This window comes from Hipposideros armiger, unplaced genomic scaffold (assembly GCF_001890085.2).
Source record: "Hipposideros armiger isolate ML-2016 unplaced genomic scaffold, ASM189008v1 scaffold_126, whole genome shotgun sequence".
Lineage (NCBI taxonomy): Eukaryota > Metazoa > Chordata > Mammalia > Chiroptera > Hipposideridae > Hipposideros > Hipposideros armiger.
In genome coordinates, this window is record NW_017731476.1 from 2,977,517 (window position 1) to 3,003,978 (window position 26,462).

Consider the following 26,462-nt stretch of genomic DNA (forward strand, 5'->3'; position numbering starts at 1 on the left):
AGCCCCACCCGAGGACCTTCCTGGCCCAGTCTAGTCGTCATACTTCTCCGCGCTCCCGGTCCACTCCCCCGATCCTTCACCCACCTTCGACCCCTCACCCCGGACCCTCAGCCGCCCTCGCCCCAGACCGCTCTTACCTTCGCGGGGCTGCAGCGCCGCCTCGCGTTGCCGGGACAACGGCTGCTCACCGAACACGAAAACAGCCGAAGATGAGCGACGCGATCGCCGAGGCCACCCGAAGCTCCCCGAGAGGCCGGAAAGAGTCGAAGAAGATCGGGAATGTTCGTGCGGCGCGGAGGACAAGATTTCTCTGCTGGTCCCCGCCAGCCTCGAGCTCAGCGGTCCTGAGGAGCAGTTACTCCCCAGCGTAGCTACGGTCAAGAATCGACAACGCTAGCTCTAAAAGGGGGGATAAGAGGCCAAATTATTTATAAAGTCATTTACCGTTCTGCGCAGAGAAGGGAAGCTGGTGAAATTCTTCTAGGGGTGATGGCGATGCAAATCCTGTTGGGACCCGTTCCTGTAGATAACACCTTTCCAACCAAGTAAGTCTGTCAGGAGGTGAAGGAAGGCAGCAGAGACTGTGGGGGAGAAACAGAACGTCATCTTCTTTAAGAGTCTCTCTTTAATATTGCTGGGTCTTCTGGACTCGGGACCCCAATGCTCTGTTTGGTCTCAAGGAGGAGTTGGTTCAAGGGTATTTCTGAGAAAAGCCAATTCAATCGATTCGACATACTTCCTTGAAGTTATTAGGTAACTTATGACATGCAGCATATGCGTTCAACGCTTTGGGGGCCACGTGGAGGCCTTTGGCGAGAAAAATGGTAGCCAGTGGTACCGGATCAGCCCATTAGAACCCAACCTGATTTCGTGGAGGCTGACTGCATTCCCAAAGACATTAGCAACGTGCGCTCTGACCTTATGATCAGTGTGGACAAACGAGTTTTGAAAAACAAAGCAAATGTCATTAAAAAAAAGTTACTATAGCAAAAGGCAGCAAAAAGGTCCACATGATGAAACAAGTGAAAAAACAAAAGGAAAATGTAGATACTACTGGATGAGACGGAATAGGTGCCAGATCACATACTACAAGGAAGATTCTATTGTTAAAAAAACCTTTTCATCAACACCAGAATTTTTTATTGAATAAGTTTGACATGTAACGTTGTGTAAGTTTAGGGTATACAGCGTGTTCTATATATTGTAATATATATATTGTAACAATATAATTGCTCATACAGCTTACTTATCACATGACTAATTGTAGTACAATATTGTTTATATTCATTATACTGGTCATTAGATCGCTATGGCTTATTTTACTACTCCATACAAGTTTGTATCCTCAAACACCTTTACTCTTATTCCCTCCCCATAAACACTAGAATTTAAAAAACACTCCCTTACCTCCCTAACGAAGAAAAAGGACCTAAGTGCCCAGCACCATCCGCTACGCTAAAGAACTTAAAAAGCCCACGCTCAATAAAGGGTGTGTTTATCTGCCTCAGTTGCACTTTTACAGTTTTTCTTTCGCGCCAGATTCAAGATTCCGAGCTGAGGCGGCGTTTTCTTCTCACGCATCCGTCAACACGGCCCCAGCCAATCACAGCCCGGGCGCTGATTTTATTGGCCGTCGATCCACCAATTCAGAGAGACGTACCACCCCGCAAGGACGCGAGGCGGTGTCACAACATTACCCGCGTCGCAGTCCCTCCTCCCGCCCCCGCCCAGAGTCTGTGCGTGCAAGCAAGCGCGCCCGCTTCTGGCCAATGGGAGAGCCTCTAGAGGGGTGCGCCCGCTGAAAACTTTCGGCGTGCTCGTTCCCGTGCGTGTCGCCCCGCCCCGGCCCGTCGCCCGGACCCCGCCCCGCGCACCGCCTCTGCGGTCTCCACCGGCCGCCGTAGCCGGAATTCCTGCTGAGCGCGGCTGGCCGTGTCTGCGGGAGGCTGAGTGGTTGCGGCACCGGCACCGGCAGCCCAATCAACCGCACCCCGGCCACGGAGGGAACGTGCCCGGGCGACGAGCGTTGCTTGGCGACTGTATCCGAGGCGGGAGCACCATACCGGCGTCGCGGCCTCGCTGCAGCCAGCGCTCGGGGCCCGGGGCTGCCCAGCCCCGCCGGATCTGCGGGCGCCCGGGAGGCCCCCGAGGGGTCCGGGAAGCCAGGCTGCTGCGAGGCATTGATGAAAAAGGTGACGGGAGTCTGGGGCTGGGAAGGGGTGGGCCACCTCGACCGGCTGTCAGGGCAAGGCCGGGCTCCAAGCTGGAGCGTGGCTGCGGGGGAGCGGCCTGCGTTCTTGCCGCGGTGGTTACGCACGCGGTGCTTTGTCGGAGCGGCTCGGGGGAGCCGGGACCGAGAAGCGTTGCGTTGACAGCGCGCTTTGTGTGCAACCAGAAATCGGTCAGAGAGGGAGGGTTTTGCTTTTCTCTTCCCAAAACGTGACAAACGGTATCGAGCCGGGATTGGGTTTGAGGTGATTACACCTCTGCACGATCAGGAAGTGATGGCGGAGATTTTCGGTAAAAGGTTTTAATCCCCGTGTTTTCCTTTTCCCTAAGGGGAAAACTCTGAAATGTGTTAATATCCTTTTAATCCTGAAAAGCCATGCTCTTCTGTGATCAGTTTAGTGGCTTCCAATATTCAACCTTGCAATCAGGCAAGTTTATTCTGTTGTGGCTGATGTATGCTTTGCCAGATCGCTAGGTTGACTGTGGGTAGCTTTGGGATGACAGACCCCTGGAAGAAGGGTTTTCCACATTATAACCCAGAGCAAAGCCTTTTGGGATATTTTCAGGTATCTTAAATAGAAATAGATAGGTTGAGCAATAAATAGTGAGAAGTCCTGTGCAATGAAGTTCTTTAAGTTTGGATATTTGTCTTGCATAGTTCTATTCTTTGGCAGTTTTTTTTTTAACTAGCATGAATTCAAATGATTTATAAGATCATTAACAGATGAAAACTTTACAGGTCATCTTGTGACAGAATACATCAGAGCTGTAATAGGTATTACTATGATTTTTACTTCATTCCAAATCTTTCTATGAAAGGTCCTTGCCTCTGTGACTGTATTTTGTTAGCCTTGATGCCTTGCCCTGGTTTTCCTTTTAAATGGAAATGTTATGGTCCTCCGCAGTTGTGTTGAGCTTGTCAAACACAGTTTGGGCATAGCATCAACACCTGTTGAGGAATCTAATATTTATCTTTCTTACTTCATCGCATGCACACGTTATTATTTCTGGGCTTACAATGATAGATAGGTACCTGATTCCCTTCGTTTATTTTTGAGTTGGTCTGCTCTCTGGGCTGCATACATTTTAAGAGTCATCCCATTTTGTTGTGACATTTCACACAGCAGTGAGTAACAAAGTTAATGCAAGAATTTTATTAGTGGTTACCAAGGGTTTTAACATAATTCTCTTCTACCCATTCTCGCATTTAGACCTGGACATAGCTGTGCTGTCCCTTTCAGGGCTGGCCCCCAACCTGTTCAATGCAACAGGCCCCTTTGTTGCAAAAAAAGCATTTTTAATTCGTAAATCCCCGTAGCAGCACACATCTCCCACCCCGGGAAGCAAGATTCCCAGAAACCCCAAGCTTATTATTCTTTATGTCTGTTTAAAAATAAGCAGGCGGACAGGCAGCCGCGGGCCACTATGGAGTTCCCTGTGCACGCAGGAGAGCCCGCGCCTCTCCCCAGTCTCGGTGGATCCGGGCCCGTAGCCCCCGTTCAGGGGCCAACTTGGGGGGCCGGCGTGCGGGGCAGGTGCGCGGGCCCGGAGCCCCGCGCGTTTTGAGGGGTGGGGAGGGGTGGGGTTGGGGGGCGCGGGCGCCGAGGCCCGGCTGGCCCAAGCAGCGCGCGGGGAGCGAGGCCACCGCGCAGCCTGCTCGCCGCGCAGGCCATGAGCCGCGGCCCCTCCGGGTAGGTGTCTCTGGGCCGCGACGCCGGGACGCCAGGACCCCAGAACCCGAACCTGGAACCCCAGACCCGGACCCTTCCGACCCCACCGAGCCGGGGCTCCGCGCGGGTCGTGCCGTACGGGCGCGGCCACCGAGCTGCCGCCCGCCGCCCCGGCGCCGCCGTCGCCGTGTCTTGGCCCACGGGGTCCAGCCGGGGGTCCGGGCCGGGGTTCGGGGTCCGGGGCGGCAGACTCGACCGGGAGGCGGCGGGCGGGCCGCGGGAGGACCTGGAACAAACAACGGCGGCCATGTTGAGAGGGAGGCGGGCGGCTAAACTTCGCGGCGGCTCCGGGCCGCGCCGGCCTCACCGGGGCCCCTCTCCTCTCCCGCAGGATGACAGTGAAGTTGGGAGACGGCGGCGGCGGGGAGGAAGGGCTCAAGAGGCTGGGCAAGAGGGCAGCCGATGAGGACGCACTGGAGGGAGAGGGGGCCGGCGGCGGGGACGCGGCGGAGGACAGCGGTGGCACAAAGAGGGACGGCAAGACCCCCCGGGGCGGTGGCGGCGGCCCCTCGGCCCCCGCGGGCGGCCCGCAGGCCCCGTCCCCGCCGCCTGCCTGCCCCCAGGACCAGCACCACTTCCTCCGGTCCAGCGTGAGGCCGCAGAGCAAGAGGCTCAGGAAGGACTCGTCGTGCGCCGGGGGGAGCAGCAGCGCCGGCAGCTCCGGGCCTCGCGGAAAAGGTACGGGGGACCCCAGACCCCTCCAGGGTGTGCCCTGTGCTCGCCTCCTGGCCTCCACCCCAGTTCCTGATCCCGCTCTCGCATGTGTCCAGTATGCACTTGGGGTGGTACTCTGGAGGGGACGTGCCCCCTTTCTCCTCCAAAGAGGCTGTTTCTTTCTATTTTTAAACTATGCTAAGAGGCTGTAAGTATCCTTTCTTTGGGCAAGTACAATAGATTCCTGAAGGCTGGGTATGTTTGTTTTGTTTTGTTTTTTTACCTCAAAGGATCATTGATGATTTATATGGTAGGCTATTTTACACGGCAGACAATAGTTTAGAATTGGAGAGAAAAAAATACCTGTGGTATCTCTTTGCCAGACGGTGGAAATACAACAAAGGAATGGGCTTTGGGGGGAAAGGTTGATAAGCTGAAAATGATCCTGGGGTCTGACTTGGGCTCATCGTCCTCTGCTTCGAGTATTCTAGGCTCAAAAGTATCAAGGGCATCAAGACGAAGCCCTTTTGAGTTTCAGCGCCATGGAAAGGATTTTCCCTAGGGTAGTAAGTAGGTAGTGAAAACATTAGTGGCCTGATACAAATTAGCAGCAGGCTACAGTGTTTGTCCTGGTATTCGGAGGTGATTGAGAATATTACAGCTCTACTAGGGTCACTATCAAAAATAAGAAAACCATGTGTCAGTTTTGTTACTGCTGTGCTGGTTCTCCATTGTTTTCTTCTTTCATCTGTTTCTGTTTCAACATTTTGCTTTTCTTTAGTTGTACAAGCAAGTTACTCTTAATATCCCTTTTGTTTCAGGACAACTTTGCAACACTTTTGTAACTAGCAGATATAATGTCAATTTCTAGTGAGTTTCTAATGAAAAAAACTTTAACTTAGCTCCTTGGGAAATGGTTGTTTAAATTTATTAGATGGTCCTGATAGTTTTCAAAAGGAAATATTTCAGAAGCAAACGGAGAACCCATTTTGGAGATGTGTGCCAAATGTGTATGTGCCATTAAACTTACTGTTTCCGCCTCATTCTCAACGGAGGATAGCTGGCCTCTGAAATAATGGCCTTACTCATTTTGTGGTAAAGAATTTTGTACGTAAGTATCCTTACTTAAAGATGTAAATATAAAGAAATTTAGTATATTTTAGAAACTAAAACTTGCCTCATATACATTTATTTTGGATGTGATAGTTGATCAATTAGGAAAATACCAATTTGTTTTACCGGCTTCATTTGTTTTGTAAAAAACAGTTTTTCATTCTTAGTTATAGGTGTGTCTAAGTTATCATGTGTAAGCTCCTGGGGTGCCTTCGAGGGTTTGTTCATGACTTCAGAAGCCCTGGATCTAGATTCCAGTTAGAGTTCACAGTCTCATCACCCTGGCCCTCTGACCTCGGTCTGCTCGCTTGATCTCTTGAATCTGCTTTTTCATCAGAGAGGCGTCCTCACCTGTGAAATGAGGACCAGTAGTGACTACTCCACTCTCTGGAAGTGTGGTTGCTAAGATGAGATGAAGTGCTGGTGTGAAAGCACTCTGCTACCTGTAAATGGCTACCTGTATTTGAGATGCTCAAACTCAAGGGGTTGGTTATAGTTTTGGCAGTCAGGTGATGAGGGGACGTGTGCTTTCATTTGCATAGTTGTATATGGCTTGCTGAGATGGAAAGGGTTCCCTGGATCAACCTCGCATCAGATCTTTGGCACTTCTGTCCTTGGTTCCTGACCCCAGTGTGTGGCTTGGAGCAACAATTGACTTTTCATTAGTAAAATGGAAATTTGTTAGAATTTGTGCTTCTTGTGTGTGACGTATGCATTTTCCTATTTTAGTGAGTATATATATAAATATATATATATATATTTTTTTTTTATTGTACTATATGTGTTTATTTTTTCTAGAATCTGCTTTATCTTAGGGAAAAATGCTGACAGTGATGTTGCAGGATTGCACAACTAGAAAGCACACAGATCTTGACTGCAAGGCAGCATTAGCTGTCTGAAAACAGGTACCCGTGAGTTTTACAACACAGTCAAAGGAAAAAAAATCTGAAAGGATGGATGTGTATATATGTATGTACATATATTCATGCGTATGCACATTTCCACATATCCATGTATGTACATGCACATGTAAACATGTAGATATGTATGTATATGTATACATACATTTTTATAATTTTTAGTATGCCCCTGATTTAAGATTTCAAATAGAACAGAAGGGTATATGTAAAATTAAAACGCTTTCTGCTTGCGCCTCACTCCACCCACTTCCTAGAGGGACAAGCAAGCAAATATTTATTTATGTAAATAATAAAGCTAAACCTTAATGGTGACTTTTAGGAGAGGAGTAAGGAAGTATGTCTCCTTTGCTTCACAGAACTTCTCAGCCAGTCTGTGGCCATTAGCTCCTCTTGACTGTTCTGCCCTTGAGCTACCAGGATCCTTTGGAAGCTCTTCTCCATGTCCAGGACTTCCCCTCCTTATGCCTTAGGGTTAACCTTAACCCTTAGCACCTCAAAGAATAGGCAGGAGAGAAGGTCAGGTTGGGACAGCGTGCCTGAAACCTTTGAAAACATTCGTAGAGGAGCATTTGTCTTACAGACTGGGGTAGTGAGCACAGATCAGTAAGGAAATGAACAGTCCAGCTGGTACTCGAATTCCTTCCTCATTAATAATGTTGATGAGATATCCTAGGAGTTTAACTGTTGTTTACATCTGTTAGCCTGTGGCAAAATTGGTTTTGTTATACATTGTTTCACTTAAAGTTCCAGAACCTATCAAAGATGTTAAATGAGGACTTCCTGTACTGGCATTTTTAGTTTTTCTCTTGAAAACATTCGGATGTCCTTAGGCCTAAGGAATAATCACAGCCTGTTCATTGGAGGTTCCTGTGGTTGATTGCTTACTGCTCTGGCCAGTTTTAGTCTTAGCACACGTGCGAACCTTGCAGTGAGTGTGAAGCAGAAGATGAGAAAGGGAAGTCCGTCCTCGTTTTGCTTCTCTCCACACAACTGTGTTTTTTCCCCTCAGTAATAACAGACTCTTGTCAACGCAATGAAAAATATTTTTTCCTAGTACAATTCTGACTTTTTTTTTGAGTTGATAAAGTAGTTAAGATTTAGCGTCTATGTGCCAGACATCTGGCATCTCTGTTACTTTACTTTTAAATAGGTGCAGAAACTGGAGTTTGTTGTTTAGATAATGTGCTCAACCTAAACAGAGGATAAGCTGCAGACGAGAAACCAGTGGGTGTGCTTGGTGCCAAAACAAACGCTCCTGCAGCCCTGCCATGCTTCCCAGAATGACCCAAGGATGCATTTGAGACTGAAACCCAGAATTCACAGATCTGTGGGGACATAAGCCAGGAGACAGAGCCCCCGATGCCTCTCCCTGTTTGGCAGTTCATGGTCTGGGTGATGCTGGGCAAACTAGTACATCTCGATTTCTTTGTCTATAAATGAGGCTAATACCAGCGCTTACCTCAGCACAGTAAATACCACAGTAAGGCCATGCTGGCTGGTGTTTAATGGGCTTCCTGTGCCTGGCTGCGGGGTTGGGCTACAGACTGAGTCTGAGCAGGTGGACGGGAGGGGCAGGCCCTGTGGGGAGGTAGGGGGTAGAGGTTCTAGGAACACCCCCAAGCTGCTGCCCTGTGAGGACAGTCGGGGTCAGGGGATACTTAAGGTGGTACAGCGTCAGACCCTCCATTTCCATTGTGTTGTGTTCCCCCCGAACTTCCGTCCTACCCATCGAACTAGTCAGGAAATGCACCGTCTCCAGAATTGGGCCATGTTGCCTGGTTTCACTGTGCTTGGGCTTAGGAATCGGTAAATCACTGTACAGAACTTACATTTTGCATAATCTGCCTGTAGCTTCCAGTTGTTTTTAAAAGACGTCTTAGGAAATATGTCACTCAGATTCAGTCAACTTTTGGGAGACTGGAACCATGTGGGAAAGAGGTTCAGACCAGCTGTCAGGAGACCCATCTTCTCCCCCCGTAGCTGCCAGGTGGCTGGTTCAGCTGTGGGGCAAAGGCAAAGTCACTCAGCATGCCCAGACCTTAAGTTCGTTCCTTCCTTTCAAAATTGGGCTGGTGAGATAGTGGCTGAAGCTATGCTCACTTTAACATGCACGGATGAAGTAGTCCACTGTGCAGAATGGACTTGGGTCTTGTGTGTTCTCAAGAGAGTGTTCTGGATGGTAAATTGCCTGAAATCAGGATGTTTTATAGCTGGTAGGCCCTGCTTAGCTTTGCCTCTCAGCACCAGGCAGTGAGTAGCCAACGTTTATGCTCCTCCCTCCCGGGGTGGCGCTCCTTGGGGTGCCTGGTGTGGCCCCACCTCTTGTCTGCACTGCCATCACTCTCACTGTCCCGTCATCAGCCACTGGGGCCAGTCCCCAGGTGGCTGGCTGGAGTGCAGTCGTGCATGTTTTGAAGTGCCTGCCCTCCATACTCTCCGGGGGAAGGGGGACACATCAGATGACTGAGGCCAGAGTGCTGTGGTTCTTCTGTTCTGTCCAATCTAGTAAATGATGTTTCATAAAGTCAAGTGCAATGACGACTGCATGGAGCCACAGTGGCCACCTCGGCAGCAATGTTAAGCATTGCTGAAAACCTCCAGACCTCGTTGGGAGAAGAGGAGGAGGAGGAAGGGGAGACATTCCTTCAACTGTGTACAGCACACAGCAGCACACCCCATGTGATGGCTGCACACAGTGGAAGACACAGTAACCCCGAAACGTGGTCCTATTGCATGACACAAACCCCCTAGTAGGTCAGGAGACCCATGGCCCAGGCCACCTCAAAGACAGGTCACGATGGAGCTGTGCAGGACAGAGAAGAAAATACCTGTACACCAGAGGTTCTTGGTAAATTACTAAGTTCAGAGTTGTCCAAATTGCATTTGCATCATGTGAAAGATGCGGATAGATAGTATAAATGAGTAGATGAGGTATTATTTGAATATTGGTTTGAAGGCCGAGTTCAATTTTCTTTGACTTTTTTTTTTTTAAAGATTTTTATTGGGGAATTGGGGGGATGGGAACAGTGCTGGGGAATTGGAGGAAGGGGAACAGACAATTTGTTCTTCAGTCTAGTTGTGGAGGACGTTGCTTCACTGGCCCAAGTTGGCACCATCATTGTGCTCTTCCCGGGCGAGGCAGAACAGTCGCTGGCTTCTAGATCGCCGCTCACTGCGGCTGCTGGCCGCTCACGCTGGCTGCTGGCTACACACGGCAGCCCATGGCAACCCACTGCCACAGGGGCTGCAGCCTACACCGTCGCCGGCGACTCACGGCAGCCCAGCCTCAGGTTGAGCTGTTGTTTAGCATTTTAGCTGAGGGCAGTATCACTGGCCCTCACATGTGGGATCTGAACCAGGGCACTCTGGAGTCCCAAGCCAGCTCTAAACCATCACGCCACTCGGCTGGCCCCCCTTCTTTGACTTTTAATGTCAAAACTAATGCCTCATAGACTTTTAGTGTCAAAATGAACGTCGATTCTCTGGTGTCCAGCTGTCTTTGTGGAATTATCTTTTGCTTTAGGTATACTTTAGGATTTTCATTTCATGTCGTACAATTGTGTCTTGTTTTGGATGATATGAAGGTGTAATGATAATAGAGAAATGATTTCGGATAGCAGAGTCACAAATGGAAAAATTCGTTTGTCATAGACAATGGTGTGTAAAAGCATTTAATCACATTATGTAACTGCACTGTTCTTAGCAGTGAAGAACAATGAAAGAAATGCCAAAAAAAGACATTCCCAGGTACCTGTGCTTTGGGTGAGATCAAGAGTCACCTACAGAAGACTGTTAGAAAATCTCCACGTTCTTCGATGAAGAGGGAATACGGTGTAATAGAAACAGTGGGGTTACAGTTATGTTTTTCTCAAATATTTGTGGGAGGAAGGGGAAGGGTCTTGGAGAGAGGCCAGCCCTTATCACAATGTTGAGGATGCTGAGTCTTGTGGGGGTGCTGAGGACTAGAGATTCTGTGGGGGTCACCCGGGATGCAGAGGTGACCGGGACACATCCCAGGACTACCAGGTTCCAGGTCATCTTCATATCACCGAAGAGGGAGTCACAGAGGCCCAGGGACCCTGGACAGGGATTCTGACGGCCTGGCTAGCCCGTCTGCAGTGGCTCTCAGTGACCGACTGTGCAGCGTGCGGTTGGGAGGGGTCCTTGCTGAACACCTGTGTGTGGAGTTGAGCAGCTTTCTGAAGACAGATGGAGCAGCATGGTGTGTGAGTGGAGTGACTGGAATGGCCCAGGGGGCAGTGTTGGGATTCATCTGTTGAGGTGACACTCTTACTGGGGATTGGCCGGCACTTCTCTGTGGCCTTGGTAGAGAGGGTGTCCCTATGGTCTTCACATACCTGGGCTGTGAAAGCAAACCTGGCCGTTCCAGCGTCAGACATGGATGGCATGTGTTGTGAGAGGCACGGAGGCACCCTGTGGGAGACCTTGGCATTTTCTCTTCAGTCTCGACTGTGGCGTTTTGTGACCTGAGGGGGATGTGTGGGGATGGAGCAGTCGGCCTCTGAAAGGTTTCTGCCCTCTCGTACCATGGACTCAGGTGACGAGGAAGCGTTCCTGTGCAGGGGTGGGAGATGGGCATGCCTGGAGACTCACTTGCATTGGCTGAACTGGAACCATTTTTCTAGCTGAGAATGGACAAAGGGAGGGGAAGGTTGAGTGTCGTTTTGTCCCAGGACATTATCGAATACCTCGTGTTTGGTTGGTCTTCGGTCATTTCGAGGTTTTAATGTTCCTCACTCTTAGAAGGAAGTTCACCGAACTCCAGAGGAAAGCTCACGACAGCGAGTCATTGTGTGATATGACAGTTTATCATGATATCTTGTGTCTTACCTAAAAACAGTTTTGTTTTTAGAGGTGAACATCCTCCAAAGCCCTGGCTCCTGCCACTTACTTACCGTGTGGCTTTGGGCAAGTCATTGTACCTTTTGGGTTCCTTATCTGTCACAGGCTGAGGGACCGACCTTGAGGGCAAGTTCCCTTTACCATAAAACCCTCTGATTCCTGTAACTGTGCGTAATAAAAATATAGAAGCAGCTGTAACTCCATGGAGCTGTGTGGCCCCAGAGGAAAACACCCAGGCTTGGAACAGGAGGCTTGATGACCTTGGGGCTTTCATGCTTGAGAGCCTCAGTTCCCCCATTTCTGAAATGTGGATAATAACTGCACAGGGTGAGGACAAAAAGGAGCAACGTGTTTGCTGTGCCTGCAGGTGCTGTGGAAATCCATGTTCCGTCACCACTGGGCAGTTGGGGACAAGCGGCTCCACCTGAGCTTCAGCTTCCTCCTGAAAGATGGGGATCACTTGCTCCTCTTCAGGCCGTGGGTGGGGGCATGCGGGATGGCCCTCCAGGCCAGGGCAGAGGTGTGTGACGGGGAGGCAGACAGTCCAGCCTGTGGAGGTGGAATGGACAGACGAGCGGCGGGGAAGGCAGATGGAGGGCACGTGGCTGCGTCCCTCTGGTGCCAGCTCTGGAGTTTGGGCTGCGGCTGGGGTTGGCAGTTTGGGAGACCAGAGACGAGGCAGTAAAGATTGTGTTACTTGGTGGTGCAGAGCTGGCCTGGGAAAATGGCAGCAGCAGTGGGAAAGAGGAGAATCCCGGTGGCATCTGGGCAGCTGGAGGGCTGTGGCACTGAAGTGGGTTGAGAGGGAAGCGTGGGTACTGTTTTGGAGGCGCTGGGCCCTGGGGACGGACGCGGGTGAGGGGCAGAGTGCGCACAGCGGAGGCCTCTGCTCTGTTCAGTCGGTTCCCAAGCTTTCATTGAGCATCTGCTGTGTTTGAGGCTTGGGCACGGGAAAGGAAGACGCTGTTCTTGCTTTCAAAGAGTTCACTGTGGGGGATCCTACTCCTGCATCTCCTTCATGCTTCTTGGATACTGACTTCTCATCATGTAGACTCTGGCTAACCCTCTTGGTGGCCTCAGGTGTGTAGCCGCGCATGGAGGGCTGACTTCGGCCCTCTGCTTTTTGCTGGGCTCCTTCTCCTCACTCCCACCCCCGGAGAAAGCCCCCACGTCCATCCTGTCTTTTCAGATTGTCTTCTCTTTTCACTTCTCGCCTCTCTACTTTTGCCCTTCGCTTGCTTCTCTCTTTCTCTTCGGCAATTACCGATTTCTTCTGAATTTTTCTGCCCTGACGGTAGCCTCTCCTGGGTGGGCACGGTCATGTTCTACCAGCACCTGATTCCGCTTCGTGTTTTTTATGCTTGAGCTGAGGTCCTGGACTGAACCTGAGGTCAAGCAATGAAGCCTCTCACCTCATCTGAAATGTTGGGAATGGACCAGATGCCACGTTCTTTTTCTACCCAGAAGCTCCGTGATAATAAAGTACTTTATTATTGAAAGGCATTCAAGGTCTAAAATGATGGGCAGCAAATGTTAGAAAGGGTTACTTGGAGGTGCTTTATTTTTTGAACATTTGCATGGCTTTATTTTTCCTCTTCTGAGAATGTATCGTTTTGGAACCATCAGAAGGAGAGGCCGAGCATCTCAGCAGCTCACCTCAGGCTGCTCTGAGGCCTGGTTTGCTGCCTCATGCATCTCCGCAGAGCCGCTTTGACTGTTGTACCTTCTTTCATATCCACTGTTTTGGTTTATCCTGCGTGTGACCCCCTGAGGTCCTTTCCAGCTCCTACATTCTTCTATTCTGTTTTCCTTCACCATTCATTCTCCTTGTCTTGGGTCACCAGTGCTGTGAACTGGTGAAATCTCACAAAAGCTAGCAAGACACCTGCATTACAGAATTTTCAAAAATGCATGTCTGTTATTTTCAAGCCATTGTAGGCTGGCAGAAGTAAACCTGAGCTGTGACCATAGGGCTGGTTAGCACGTTGCCGTTGTTTTGGGAAACAAGTTTAGTGACTGTTTCATCCGAAGTTGAACATGACCCTGAAATCCTTTGTTGTGGGTGGTGTGGAGGTGGACAGGCAGCCCTTCCTGGAATGACTACGTGTGTGGAATTAAAGGCTCCAAATCAACTAGAACTTCTTGTATTTAAGGGTGGTGTTTTAAATGGCATCCGAAGCTGGTCTTCGGTTCCAGCAAAAGCATCTTAGACCTACTAGAAATGGAATGAAACTGAATAGCCCTGGAAATGGGCTGTGAAGTCGCCATACCTGCTGAAAACATCGTGGGAAGTTCCAGGTTTATTAGCTAGGTCACATTTTAGATTTGGTTTGGTGAAGAACAGACAAAGTCAAATCGTGTGTCCAGCTGAGCCCACTCTGTAGCTCAGATACCTAGCTTACGTTTCTGCGGCATGGGCACACGGTATGGGAAGGGGTACCTAGAAAGCAGGCTGGGACAGAGAAGGCTTTAAGCTGGATTATCATTTATTCCGTAACAGTGTATTTAAGACTGTGAAGGTCAAACCTTCAAATACAGCGCTGGCTGTGGCACTTCCTGTGATGATAGACATGTTCTGTGCTGTCTGGCACGGCCGCCACTAAATACACGTGGACCCTGACAACTAGAAATGCAGCCGATGTGACTGAGGAACTGAGTTTTTGTGTTAATTTTAACTAATCTTTAAATTTGAATAGTCTCATGTGCTTAGTGGCTAATTGGACAGTACAGCTCTGATAAACCAGCAATTCCTGGTACCTGATCACGTTGCCTTAGGAAGTCAGCCCATCACTAAGCTGATAGGCCTTTCCGCACAAAAGAATCAAACCATTCCATATAGCTGAGTAATTTTTTCAGCCTGTATGAAAATACATTCTGCTTTCTGATAGCCGACTGATGGGATTAATTGTTTTCAGATACTCCGTATTTTGACGTAATAACAGTCCATTGGACATACTCTGAAAGGTGTAATGATGCAGGATGACTGCCTCCCCTGCTCTCTAAGCAGTCCCTGCACCGTGTCTTGTGTTTTTTCCAGGGATGGTCTTTGCAAGCACATTTAGATCAACAGACTTTTAATTTTTCATTTCTTTTATTTCTAATCATTTTTTTGGTGAAACTCCTTGTCTCTCATTCCTCCTTTGGAGGCAGACCCCCGTTATGAGAGTGAGGGAATGTGGCCCCAGCCTGCACATGGCTGCCCAGGGAGGGCCCCACAGGTGGACCAGGAAGTGGATCTCCGTGCAAAAGCTCTTGATTACCTCATTAGAAAAGCATCTTAATAACCTGCATTTATTCAGCTTTTGCCTTTTAAAGTACTTTGATTTTTATGATCTTATTTTTACCCTCATTGTTCAGAGGTTCAAGATTTCTCCCCGCTGGATGGCTCTGCGGTTCTGTGGACAGAGAATGCTGGGATTCCCTGTGCCTCTGAGAGAAAGGAACTGGATGGGCGGGAGGATTGGGCTAGGTCATAAAAATGTTTTATCTGTGACCTTTAACTCTTCGTTTATTGCCTCCATTGTCCTAGGAGTGCCGAGTTCTTAGTCCACAGCAGGGCATGGAAGCCCCGTGTTGCACTCGACCACGCTTTCCCCTTTAGCATGGCTTTCAAGGACTCATCTTGAGATTAGGAACTGATGCTGAGGTTGTTGGGTCACTCTTAGATCACCACATTTTATTGGTGAAAATTGATCAAGAAAGAGGAGTTCTAAGACTTTTTAAAGATTCTTAGGCCTCAAATGGTTCCTATTCCGAAGTATTGAGTATATCTAAAAGAAGGCAGTGTTTCTACACCCATTTTAATGTTTTCTTGAGTTTGTAATTTCAGTGTATTTGTTTGGAAAGATAAGAATTGTTTTCAGCCAAAACCTCCTTTGAAAATGGTACTGTGAAATACGGTTTTAGCTCACAGGGCAAGGAGATGTGTGCCTCCATCATGGGAATTATTGCGTTCTTTAACTGATTCCACTTAAATGCTCTTTCTCCTTTTCTCACTGTGAAAACATTTGAAAGAGTCATGTGGTCCAGTCAGGATGATGCCATTACTGACTGGCCAGCCCCACCAGGCACACAGTAGGTCCCACACGCTGTCCTGCTATAGCCTCAGGTTGAGGAGTGTGTGGAGTGGGACCTAGGGGTGAGACCTGAGACAGTGGCGCCTCCCTGAGCCTCGCCAGCCATCTGGAACAAATCACTGTGTAGTTCTTTCTTTCAAAGGAACCGACGGTGGTGGATCATCGTCCGGAAATGGGTCTGGGGTTGCCCCCGCTGCCCCTGCAGGGGGCTCGCGCTCCTCCTCCCGGAACTTAGGGTCTTCTGGCGGTGAGAAGGAAGAAGGTAAAAAGGTCCGGCGGCAGTGGGAGTCATGGAGCACAGAGGACAAGAACACTTTCTTTGAGGGGCTGTATGAGGTGAGTGTCTTAGGAGCCAGAAAAGGTGGCTCCCACCCCTTAGCCTTTTGTCATTTGAATTTCTCTTTCAGTTTCCCTTTGCCTCTCTTTCCACATGGCTACTAGAGCTATTAGGTTAGCAGTTCCAGTGGGGGGCCCTTCATGTGGCTGTGGCAGGTGTGGGCCGAGGGCCGAGACCTCACCCTTCAACCCAGGCCTTTCAATGCCTCGTTGCGACTTTAAATGCTGTTACTAGTGAGGTGGCTGTTCGGAAGCATTTGTGTATGCTGCTTTGATTTTCTCAGATTCTACCTGTTGTCTCTTAAAACTTGTTGACTGAAGTGTGGTACCCTTGCAGCTGAGTGGGACGGTCGGGAGGGGGTGTCTCATGAGGGGGAGGGCCAAGAGACACTTGCCACATCAGTCAGAGCAGCCAGCTCTGCCCTGAGAGATGTTGCAGCTGACCTGGGACAGCCTGGAAAGTCCTAAAAATAGAGAGAAGCTGCTCCCTGATCCCACAGCCCAAAGACATGACCATGCTCCCGGCCAGCGATTTTCACTTCCATGTTTTATATTTTCAAATCTTTGTAATTATAGTGAACGTGCTTGTTTTTAATTGTCAGATGCATTTTTTATGGTGTTGTATAGATCTTTTACTCAGTATTTTTTTAATGCCTCTAATTATTCTACTCTAGGTGTAGGCAAACCTGTGGCCTACGTGCTTGCTGCCTGTTTTTGTAAATAAAGTTTTATTGGAACACAGCCATGCCCATTCACTTGTATTTTGTCTCTGGCTGATTTTGACTGCAATGGAAGAGTTGGGCAGTTACGACAGATTCTAAGTGGCTGCGACATCTAAGTGTTTACCCTCTGGGCAAGCAAGCCTTGTTCCACTCAACCATTCTTGTGTTGTTGATTATCATGGGTCCTTCCAGATTCTGTTCTAGATAACAGTGCAGGGAACATGTTTGTGCACATTCCATATTTTAGCCTCCATCTTTGGGATATAGCGAGTATCTAAAGTAGGTTGCTCAGTCACCGAGCCTTATTCTTTTAATAGTGAAAGAATTGGAGTGATAGAAAAGTCTGGCCACACGTGTGAAACAGGCTCATAAAGGAAGGAGACTTTGGAATGGAAACCACGAAGTGCGCAGAGAGAGACCAGAAAAGGAGACTAGGAACTAGAGCTCGGTGCCGATTTTGGACATTCCTGTGGCCCGTCTTCTCCCTTCCTGGGGCTGATGGTTCGGTCTGCCCGTCCCGGGTAGAGGAGGCCGACATATCGGTGTCGTTTGATTCAGTCATCCAAGGAGAGAAGGAAGTGTGCACAGTAGGTGCAGAGTCCTTCAAATAAATCCATATGTGTACTTTTTATTCCCTTTGGCAGTTTTAAAGTATAGAGACTGTTTTTGTATCGATTGTATCTCCACATTGCCTTCTGTAAGCTTTTTGTTAGGCATAGAAGACTCGTGATTCCTGGAATGTTCTTGCAATAGCAACCACTGCTGATTCTAACCTGAGACGACTAGTGCTTTCGTACGGCCCTTCTTTCTAGGGGAGAATGTGGGCTCTGGAGCGGGCCTGGCTGCCAGAAGCAACGGGAGGTGTGTTGTCTATTAAAAGTAGGAGGGGAAGACTTCCCATGAATGACCGGCCCTTACCTTTCTTCAGGTGGATCAGTTCATTCCTTTCTTGTTCGCCAGCCTTCTTGTTCTGATTTTTCTACCATGCAGGTATTTCTTTTGAGGTCACCTGAAACCCTTGATTACTAATAATTAATAATTGGCTATTCTGATCACTTAATGCTTTCCACTTTTCATGGTTTGTACTATGTAGCCCAAATAGTGTGAGAGTATGTATTCATGTATTTGTGTGTGTGTGTGTGTGTGTGTGTGTGTGTGTGTGTGTGTGTGTGAGTGTGAGAGTGGGAGAGAAAGAGAGAGAAAGAGAAAGAAAGGGCAAATGCCTAGACCCAACTCATCATCCTTGATAACCTCTTATCCATTTCAATGGCGGTTCTCCACAGAACCTGTTGCCAACTTTTCATTTTCCCTTGTTATGTCTGTCTGTCTGTCTGTCTGTATTTTCTTCTGCTATACAATTCTTGATCCCTACCTTACAGTCACAAGGCCTCCTGTGCTTATTATTTACTGGGCTGATGATTGCTGAAAGCCTCATCTAAGTTAGAGCACTGTGGTCGTGCTGGAAATGCAAGGAAGTCCCCCTTACGGGGCTAACAGTCTAATTCGGTAAATGTAACGGGCATGTAGAAGCTGGACCATCAGAAAGCAAGCGCTAACAAATGCCACAAAAACTCAGAAGGCGGCATAGTTACACAACACGGGATCAGGAGTCACAAAACCAGATTCTAGCCCCCACTTGGTAAGTCAGTTCCCCTCCTCGGGTTTGTGATTATAGCTGCAAAAGGAAGTCCTGAGAATGGGGGGCTGTCTGCAGTGTTTCGGTCACAATTGATCAGGAGCTCAGAGTTTTATGGGGGAGATGGCACCTGAGCCGGACCCTGCTTCAGATGCAGCTTGGCCTTTTTACATTTTACCTGCCATTGTGGGTTTTTTTTTTAGAATGAACAAGCTTTAATTATTTTCGATTTTTAAATTTTCTGACTTTTTATTTTGAAACAACTTCAGACTTAGAAAAATTTGCAAAAAGAGCACAAAGAATTCCATATGCTCTTCACCCTGCTACTCTGACATTCACACAATTGCATTGTGAGCTGAGGATGAAGAGTTTCAGCGTGGACACCACACCTTCCCGACCTGCCGGCCTTACTGAGCTTGAGCCGCTGTCCTTTCTGGATCAGGCTCCCACATTGCATTGGGTCATCACAACTCCTAAGTCCTCCGACCTGGGGCACATCCTCCCTCTCCTTTTTTTCCTATTCTCATGATCCTGACGCTTTTTTTTTTTTTTTTTTTTTAGCTGAGCCATCCCGCCACCTGTTGGCAGCTCACGGCTGCTCAGCTCGGGCTGACTCGAACCGCTGTTGCTCAGAGCTCAAACTCTTGAGCGAGCTCTTAACCAACTGAGCCACTCAGCCGGCCCTCGATCCTGACGCTTTTGAAGCCTCCTAGGCTGTTAGTTTGTGCTCAGTTTGGGCTGACCGAGGCTTCCTCATGGTTCAATTTACATTTTGCATTTTTGTCAAGAGCACCACACAAGCGCTGTGCTGTCCAGAGCATGGGGTGCGACCTGCCTCGGGCCTGGGGGTGTGAATGTGATCACTGCATTCCGGGGGGCACCTCCCAGGGTCTCCCCCACCAAGTCATGTTTTTACTTGTGAACCATGTGAACACCCTGTTTCCCATCCTTTTTTTAAAAGATTTTTATTGGGGAATTGGGGGAAGGGGAACAGACAAGTTGCTGTCGTTTTGTTCTTCAGTCCAGTTGTGGAGACGTTGCTTCACTGGCCCAAGTTGGCACCATCATTGCGCTCTTCCCAGGCAAGGCAGATCAGTCGCCGGCTTCTGGACGGCTGCTCACTGCGGCTGCTGGCCGCTCACACTGGCTGCTGGCTACACACGGTAGCCCATGGCAACCCACTGCCACAGGGGCTGCAGCCTATGCCGTCGCCGGTGACTCACGGCAGCCCAGCTCCAGGTTGAGCTGTTGTTCAGCATCTTAACTGTAGAGGGCAGTGTCACTGGCCCTCATATGTGGGATCCGAACCGGGGCCCTCTGGCGTCCCAAGCCAGCTCTTAACCATCGCGCCACTCGGCCGGCCCCCATCATTCTTTCTCCCACTGATTTTAGCCACCGTGGCAGCATCGCCCCCGAAACAACTTACTGTGATGTTTGCCCAGTGATGATCTCCTGACTCCATTTCTACATTTATTAATTAAAAACCCAGTGCAAGGAAAGCTCCCCCTTCTCCCCGATTTAAGTACTTAATTATTTATATTTGTGTGGACTCAGGGATATTTAGACTATTCTGTACATCATAATCCATTCTTATCTTGATTTTGTCACCCAGATTGTTCTAGATTCGGCCACTAAGTTGCCTCTTCATGTTGTTTTCTGTCCTTTCAACACTTTTCCTGTCATGCCTCGAGCACTTCCTGACTTTCCGGCACCACAAGATATTCCAGATTCCTCTGGTACTTTGCTTACCCCAGAACTGGCGTCACCCATGTCTCCAAGGAGTCCTCGTTCCTTTTGGAACATGGGATTTAGAAGCTAAGAGGGCTGGTTGCTGCTGGGGGGCCATTACCTCTAGGCCCTTCCCAGCGCTTCTCACTGGCTTGGTACTGATGAGAAAATCAACAGGAGGTTCTCATGGCAGTTCCTGATTGTGTCCTCTGGAACCCAAATTCTGTTCTGAAGGGATGGTGCACAGATGTATTCCTATCATATTCTGTGTGATTCTCTCACCAAGTGTTCAAATTTGCTATCCCTGTTCGAAATACATTTTGCATGATGGAAGCAATGAGGGTGTTTCTGAATAGTCAATGTATTGTTGTATTTTAAGATGCTAGATACACAATCCCCTGACCTCCTTGATGGTCATGTTGCTTCTTCTGATGACTGTCTTGACGGAGCTGTCTCATTTCAGGGTCTCTAAAGAACTCCAGAGATTAAGCCGTTTGTGTGATACGCTTTATCCTGCTCCAGGGCCCTTGCCTCTGATAACCACGTGCTGTGACAGTTCTGTGCCTGAATTCCTTTCACTGCTTTATCTGTTATTCTGATTAAAACCCGAGGTTCTAGGGAAGCAAGGTTGAAATCGATGTACAAATAATAGCTGTGAAGGACGCTTGCTTCACCCAGTGGCCCCCTTTCTCTGGAGGCATCCGCGTCATACAGAAGGCCGCCTTGTTTTAAATTCTGTGCTTTTCCGGGGGCCATATTTTTCAGCATGGGAAGGACTTTGAAGCGATCCAGAACAACATCGCCCTCAAGTACAAGAAGAAAGGCAAGCCCGCCAGCATGGTGAAGAACAAGGAGCAGGTGCGACACTTCTACTACCGCACGTGGCACAAGATCACCAAGTACATCGACTTTGACAATGGTAAGCACGGAGGCTTCGTCTTTAGGAGGCTGGGAGGCGGGTGGGGCTGGGCTCTGGTCAGGAGCGGGGTTCTTGCAAACCCACAGCACACGTTCTCTGGCGTTATTCTTGCCCAGCCACGCAGCTTGTGATATCCTTACCACATGGCACTTGGGCTGGCAGGACGCACGCCTGGTAACCATCGGTCAGGCTGAATTATGAGGAAGCTGTCGCATGTCACCCAGGGGTGGAGGGCTGGCTTTCCCAAGGCCCTTGTTGTCTGTATTTGAATCCAGATTTGCATCGGCCCATCTTTAATTCACCTGTCTAGGTTATCACCAGGTAATGTCTGACTTCTGGCTCAGGGCACCCTTTCTGATTCAGGAGGCACTGCCCCCTCCTGTCTCCATGTGTCAGGATAACTGCGTCTCTGGGCCATTCCTCCCTCTCAGTCTTCAGTTCCATCTTCTTCAATCTTACTCTTCATTTCTATAGCTTCGGTCATAGTTCAGCCATCCCAGACATTTGCTTCTACTGACTTCACGTATTTCTGATGCTTCTCTTCAAATAATATCACTTCTGATCTAGAATAACTGTGATAGCTGCCGTCCCATCACTCGCCCTTGGAACCTGTCCCGTGAGCCCTCCATAGCAGCCCTTGATCCTTTCGTGTTTCTCTCTTCACCCTGCCCTCGGGTGCTCTCCTGGCTGGGCCGGTGTGTGTCAGCCAACGGGCGACCCATCAGGACACCAGGACCGGGCTTCCTTCTCCAGCCTTAGGCCCAGAGAGCTTGACTCCAGCTGTCACTTCCTGTAAGGGTCAGATGGTAAATAATTTGGGCATTGGGGGTTACAGTCTTTGTCAAAACAACCTCACTCTGCTTTCTTAGCTCATTGTAGACACAACGTAAACAAATGCATGTTACTCTGTTCAGCAAAACTTGATTTGCAGAAAGAGGCCCTGGGCAGGATTTGGCCTGGGAGTCATCGTTTGCTGACCCCGACCTGAAGAAAGCCTTTCTCGCTGCCCCCGGCCAGCGAGGAGCTCTTGAGGACCAGGGACCCACATTCCAGGCCGCCCCACTTCTTAGTTGACACTGCCCCTGAATTTATTTCCCTTTGAATCTTTGTGGACACGCTCGCCTGCCAGTCAGGGTCTTGTTGGGTCAACCTCAGAGCTTTTCAGACCTGTCCTCATGGCCCAGTCCCTTGGCTTTGTTCTAAATCAGCTCTTGTCTGCTGTGCTCTGGTCCTGGCCTTCCTAACCCGCCCTCTGCATAGCTCATCCACACAAGACCCATGTCTGCTGGCTGCTTCCTGCCTGACCCCTCCTTCCCCGGCACCGCCCAACACCCATCTCCTGACCTGCTGCTGCTCCCAGCATGGGGTTGCCACCCTCCTGCTTACCGGCACTTTTCTTTGCGCCTTGCCCCCTGCCACCCCCACTCCGTCGACCTCTCTAACCCCATTCACCTCTCAAGACTGAGCTCCTGTGTCAGTGCTCCCAGAAATCCTGCCCCCACTGCCACCTGACGGTGGGCCTGCTCTGTGCCCATCATTGAGCACATGACGTGCTTGTCCCTGGAGATGCTGTCATTCTCACTGCAAGCGAGAAAACCCGGGTTCAGTGATAGGGACCTTGACCCAAGCCACCCAGACAATAAGCAGAGGAGTCGAGCTCCAAGTTAGGGCCAGTGTCTCCTCGCTTTTCTCTTCCGTAATATAGTATTTTCAGACCACCTCTTTATGTGGCTGTAGAATTTCCCTTTGTGTTTTTCATGAAATGTTAATTCTTTGAGTTGACATCTGTAAATGAATCAATTCTGCCTTTCCTTTTAGACTTGCAGGCCACACCTAGTGTTACTGAATAATGCAGGTGTGGACATCTTTATTCATATAGCACTTTTTTTCTTCAGAAGTACTTTCTTCAGCTGACTTCACATGACCGAGATAGCTAAGTCTGTGTAAATGGGTGTTTGATGTCTCGTGGTGAGAGTCTTGTAAGGAGGGCTGTCTGGCTGTCCTCCAGGAGGGTGAATGTCTAGCCCCCTGGCCGGGGTGACTGGCTTGTCTGCTGTGCTGTATTTCTCATCTGCTTCTGTCCTTGATGTAGGCAGGCAGGAGCACCTGGCAGTCGAGTGCCTGCCACTCATAGCAAGTCCCATCTTCACGGCAACACCCCACGTAAAGTGCCTTTTTTCTGCCAAGTTCATGGCCCCACTAGGTTCTCTCTGGCCAGTAAAATGCTCTTGTTTCTCACGAGTCTTTTTAAGGTAACTTTCCAGCTTCAAAGCCTTCCAGGGGCCACCTCACAGGGTGTCCTCCTTCCGGTCCTTGCAGAGGACACATGTCTCTGTGTTCACTGCACCTAACCAGGGGACCGCCTTGGAGGGGGCCTTACTGTCCCAACTGTAGTCCCTCCAGCTGGAGGGAGGGGCCTGCAGTCCAGCCAGGAGTCTTTCTGGGGAAAATATAGCACAAACGACATTGTACTGAAGACGTTTTTAATAGCATATCCATTTATGTGAGATCGTCCCTGTTGCCAGAGACCGGTGGAAATGGGCTGTCAGTGCCCACGTTTTGGGGACAGTCCCTAGATCTGACTTGGCAGGTCTTTTACTAATACTATTTTGTTTATTTGCTTTCAATGTCCACGTGACCATTAACATAAGATTGTCCGCTGGCTTCGGCATATTACAGCAAGTCAGCAACATTTTGTTCTTCCTCTGTTTGTCAACACAGCGTCAGTTTGTGTGTGCTGTTGTGATCGGCCGTAGCTGCGGCTGTTTTTCAGATCATCATGTTATTTGAAATATCAACACTGGTCCGGATCCTACTGAGTTCAATAGTAGTTAATATCTGTTAATATCTGTCGTCTTCAGAGACACCCTCCCTACCTTGCAGGGTGGCATGCAGGAATGAGTTTTAGCTGTTTGGCTCTTTCTGTGTTGCCTTTTACATTTTTTTGTTACATATCATATTCTTAAACGACTTTCTGAAAGTCAGTCCATGCGAGGGGTCCTTCATCCACTTTGGCTGGCTGAAAAAGCTCTCTTCCAATGAGAGGGCGGTCACCAATGTGTGAGAGGATTGAGAAGCCATTGGTGATAGTGTGGAGGGAGGGATCAGATGGCTCCAGGAGCCGTGATCAAGTCTGTTCTGTGCTGTGCAGAGCGGGCAGTGCCATGGAGGATGCTGGGTTCCCGTTGTAGACGGGGTCTCATCTGCTCTGAGGTCAGGGACGTCCCAGGGCCTGCCACACCCAGGCTTTTTTCCTGTTTTTTTTAGGTTTCAGAAGTGACTTAAAGGAATGTTTCTTTTCCAAATATTTGCCACCTCTCCCTGCTAGACAATCTCCTCTGCTCCTCCCCTTGTCTCTGGAGGTGTCATCCCTCTTCGGCCCTTTAACCGATTTGTGGATGACAGGAGGACGAGTCCGACGCCGTCAGGTTCTGCTCCCACACCGCACTTCGATTCCATGGCAAGCTCTGCAGGATGGCTGTAACACGTGTTCTTTCTCCCTTCTCTGCAGTGTGGCCCATGTTGCCCTCTCCCTCCCCTCCATCTCCTACCTTCCTGGCATCTCATCATTGTGCATCTTTTTCCTGGTGGTGTCTTGGTGTGAACCCCATGAGAAGTGCCTTCTTTCTGATGTTGAGCTGATGGCTCGACCAAGGTTCTTTAGCTGGTCCTGATAATAGCTCCACGCTGGTGGCAAGCCAGTTGACACCCCGCCTCTGTGTGCCTCACCGGCAGTTGCCTCAGGGCTTGGCTCCTCCATCCATTTTGCAGCCCCTCCCCCAGCCCCTGGCAACCAGAGTCTGCTTTCTGTCTCTGTGGATGTGCCTGTTTTGAACGTTACATATAAAAGGAATCATAATACATGACCTTTTGCATCTGGCTTCTCTCACTTAGCACAGTGTTTTCCAGGTTCATCCAGGTTGTAGCCTGTGTCAGAACGTCGTTCCTTTTTATGGCTGAGTAATATTCCATTGTCAGGATAGACCACGTTTGTTCATTCATTGGATAGCAGATCTTAAAGTGGCCTGAGTTGTGGTCCCCTGTGGGGGTTGATGAGATTTGCAGTCTTTCTTTCGGGAGAACCTTCAGGAATGGTTGGTGTTTGAAGTTGGCAGAGTCCCAGGATCCTTAGTCTGTCCACGGTTCACATTTCTTGTTTTAGATCACTTATTTAAAACATTATTTTCCATTTGCTAATATATATATATATTTTTTTTTTCCTTTTTTGTTGTAATCACACATAGCTGAATGTTAGGACTTGGAAGGGTCTCTGAGGACAGGACGATAGTGAGGGTGAGGGACAAATGACATTAGTTGCTGCTCTCTGAGATGATCTGAAAGGTGCAGTGCCCAGACTGTGCTGTAGCCGGGGCTTCCATCAGGATTAGGTTTGGCTCCATAGAATACAAAAACCATTCAAAATAGCAATGGCTTAAGCATATAAGAATGTGTTCTCCCATGTCAGAGATGCCTGCAGTAAGTGGTCCAGGGTGGGCATTGGGGATGCAAGTGGGGATTCTCCCATTTTCTGCTCTGCATTCCTTAGCACTTTGCAGTGACCAAGATGGCCCCACGCAGCATCTCTGGAGGAAAAAGGAGTGGGCAGGCAAAAGGGGCCCATTTCTGCTCAGATCACTCTTCTAAGGAGTCTCCCACCATAATCTGCTCACTCCAAGGCCAGGTCTTAGTGGTGTGGCCACGTCTAGCCACAGGGTAGGCTGGGACATGTGCTGCTTTACTCATATGTATTGCTTCCCAGATATAACCGGGCTGGTTATTAGGGAACACGGGAGAGGGGGTATCGGCAGTCTCAGCTTTCGCCCCATGGTTCCTCTCTGGTCTGGCCCCAGGCTGGGGGCATGTAGATCAGTGGTCAGAGGACGTGTGACAGGTCAGCTTCCCTGGTTCCAGGGCTCACATGGAATTCGGGCAGGTTCTCCTGTGCAGAGAGAGGTGGATGACAAATTTAATGATTGTCACGTCCCACCTCCTCCACCTTCATGGGAGCCGGTTGTGCTAAAGGTTCGTTTTCTCCCCCCGGGGGAAATTGATCTGCCTGTTAGGACGCATTTTGTAACCCAGCCCCTTTTTTCTTGTTTACCTTTTTTTTTTGAAAATTACAAAAACAGCACCGTCTTCCTGTTTACTCTTCACCCAGTCTCCCCTGATGTTAACACCTGGAACTGAGGTGCAGCAACCAGAACTGAGAACTCAGCAGCATTGAATGTTCTGCCAGCGCCGTGCTGGTGCACATGAGCTGGCCAACCTTGGAAGGGCTGTGTCTTTCCTCCTAAAGCCTTGTCATTTCTTGTCTTTTAGTGTTCTCGCGTGGGCTGAAGAAGTCCTCCCAGGAGCTCTATGGCCTTATCTGCTACGGCGAGCTGCGCAAGAAGATTGGAGGCTGTGAGTACGAGCAGCCAGTGCTGCCCCGGCCCCGCTGCTGGCTTCAGAGTAACGCGGCTCAGGGGTCCTCCTGACAGGGCCTGCCGTGCTGCCACTGTTAGGTCTTTGGTCCCAGGGGCATTTGTGCTCCCTC

The 26,462-nt window shown here is 49.3% G+C and overlaps 2 protein-coding genes across 2 annotated transcripts in view; one reads left to right on the top strand and one right to left on the bottom strand.

Moving 5' to 3' along the window:
• The window catches only part of IFT140 (intraflagellar transport 140), a 109,123-nt gene extending 108,892 nt beyond the window's left edge, over window positions 1–231 (bottom strand). Inside the window, exon 1 of the mRNA XM_019648452.1 lies at window positions 138–231. The gene's annotated coding sequence lies outside the window, so the exon portion shown is untranslated. The remainder of the gene's footprint in view (window positions 1–137) is intronic.
• A 1,657-nt stretch (window positions 232–1,888) lies between these two features.
• The window catches only part of CRAMP1 (cramped chromatin regulator 1), a 68,336-nt gene continuing 43,762 nt past the window's right edge, over window positions 1,889–26,462 (top strand). Inside the window, exons 1-5 of the mRNA XM_019648454.1 lie at window positions 1,889–2,192; window positions 4,291–4,637; window positions 15,728–15,921; window positions 20,773–20,926; window positions 26,246–26,329. Of these exons, the coding sequence (XP_019503999.1) occupies window positions 4,292–4,637; window positions 15,728–15,921; window positions 20,773–20,926; window positions 26,246–26,329 (778 nt within the window). The 5' untranslated portion in view covers window positions 1,889–2,192; window position 4,291. The remainder of the gene's footprint in view (window positions 2,193–4,290; window positions 4,638–15,727; window positions 15,922–20,772; window positions 20,927–26,245; window positions 26,330–26,462) is intronic.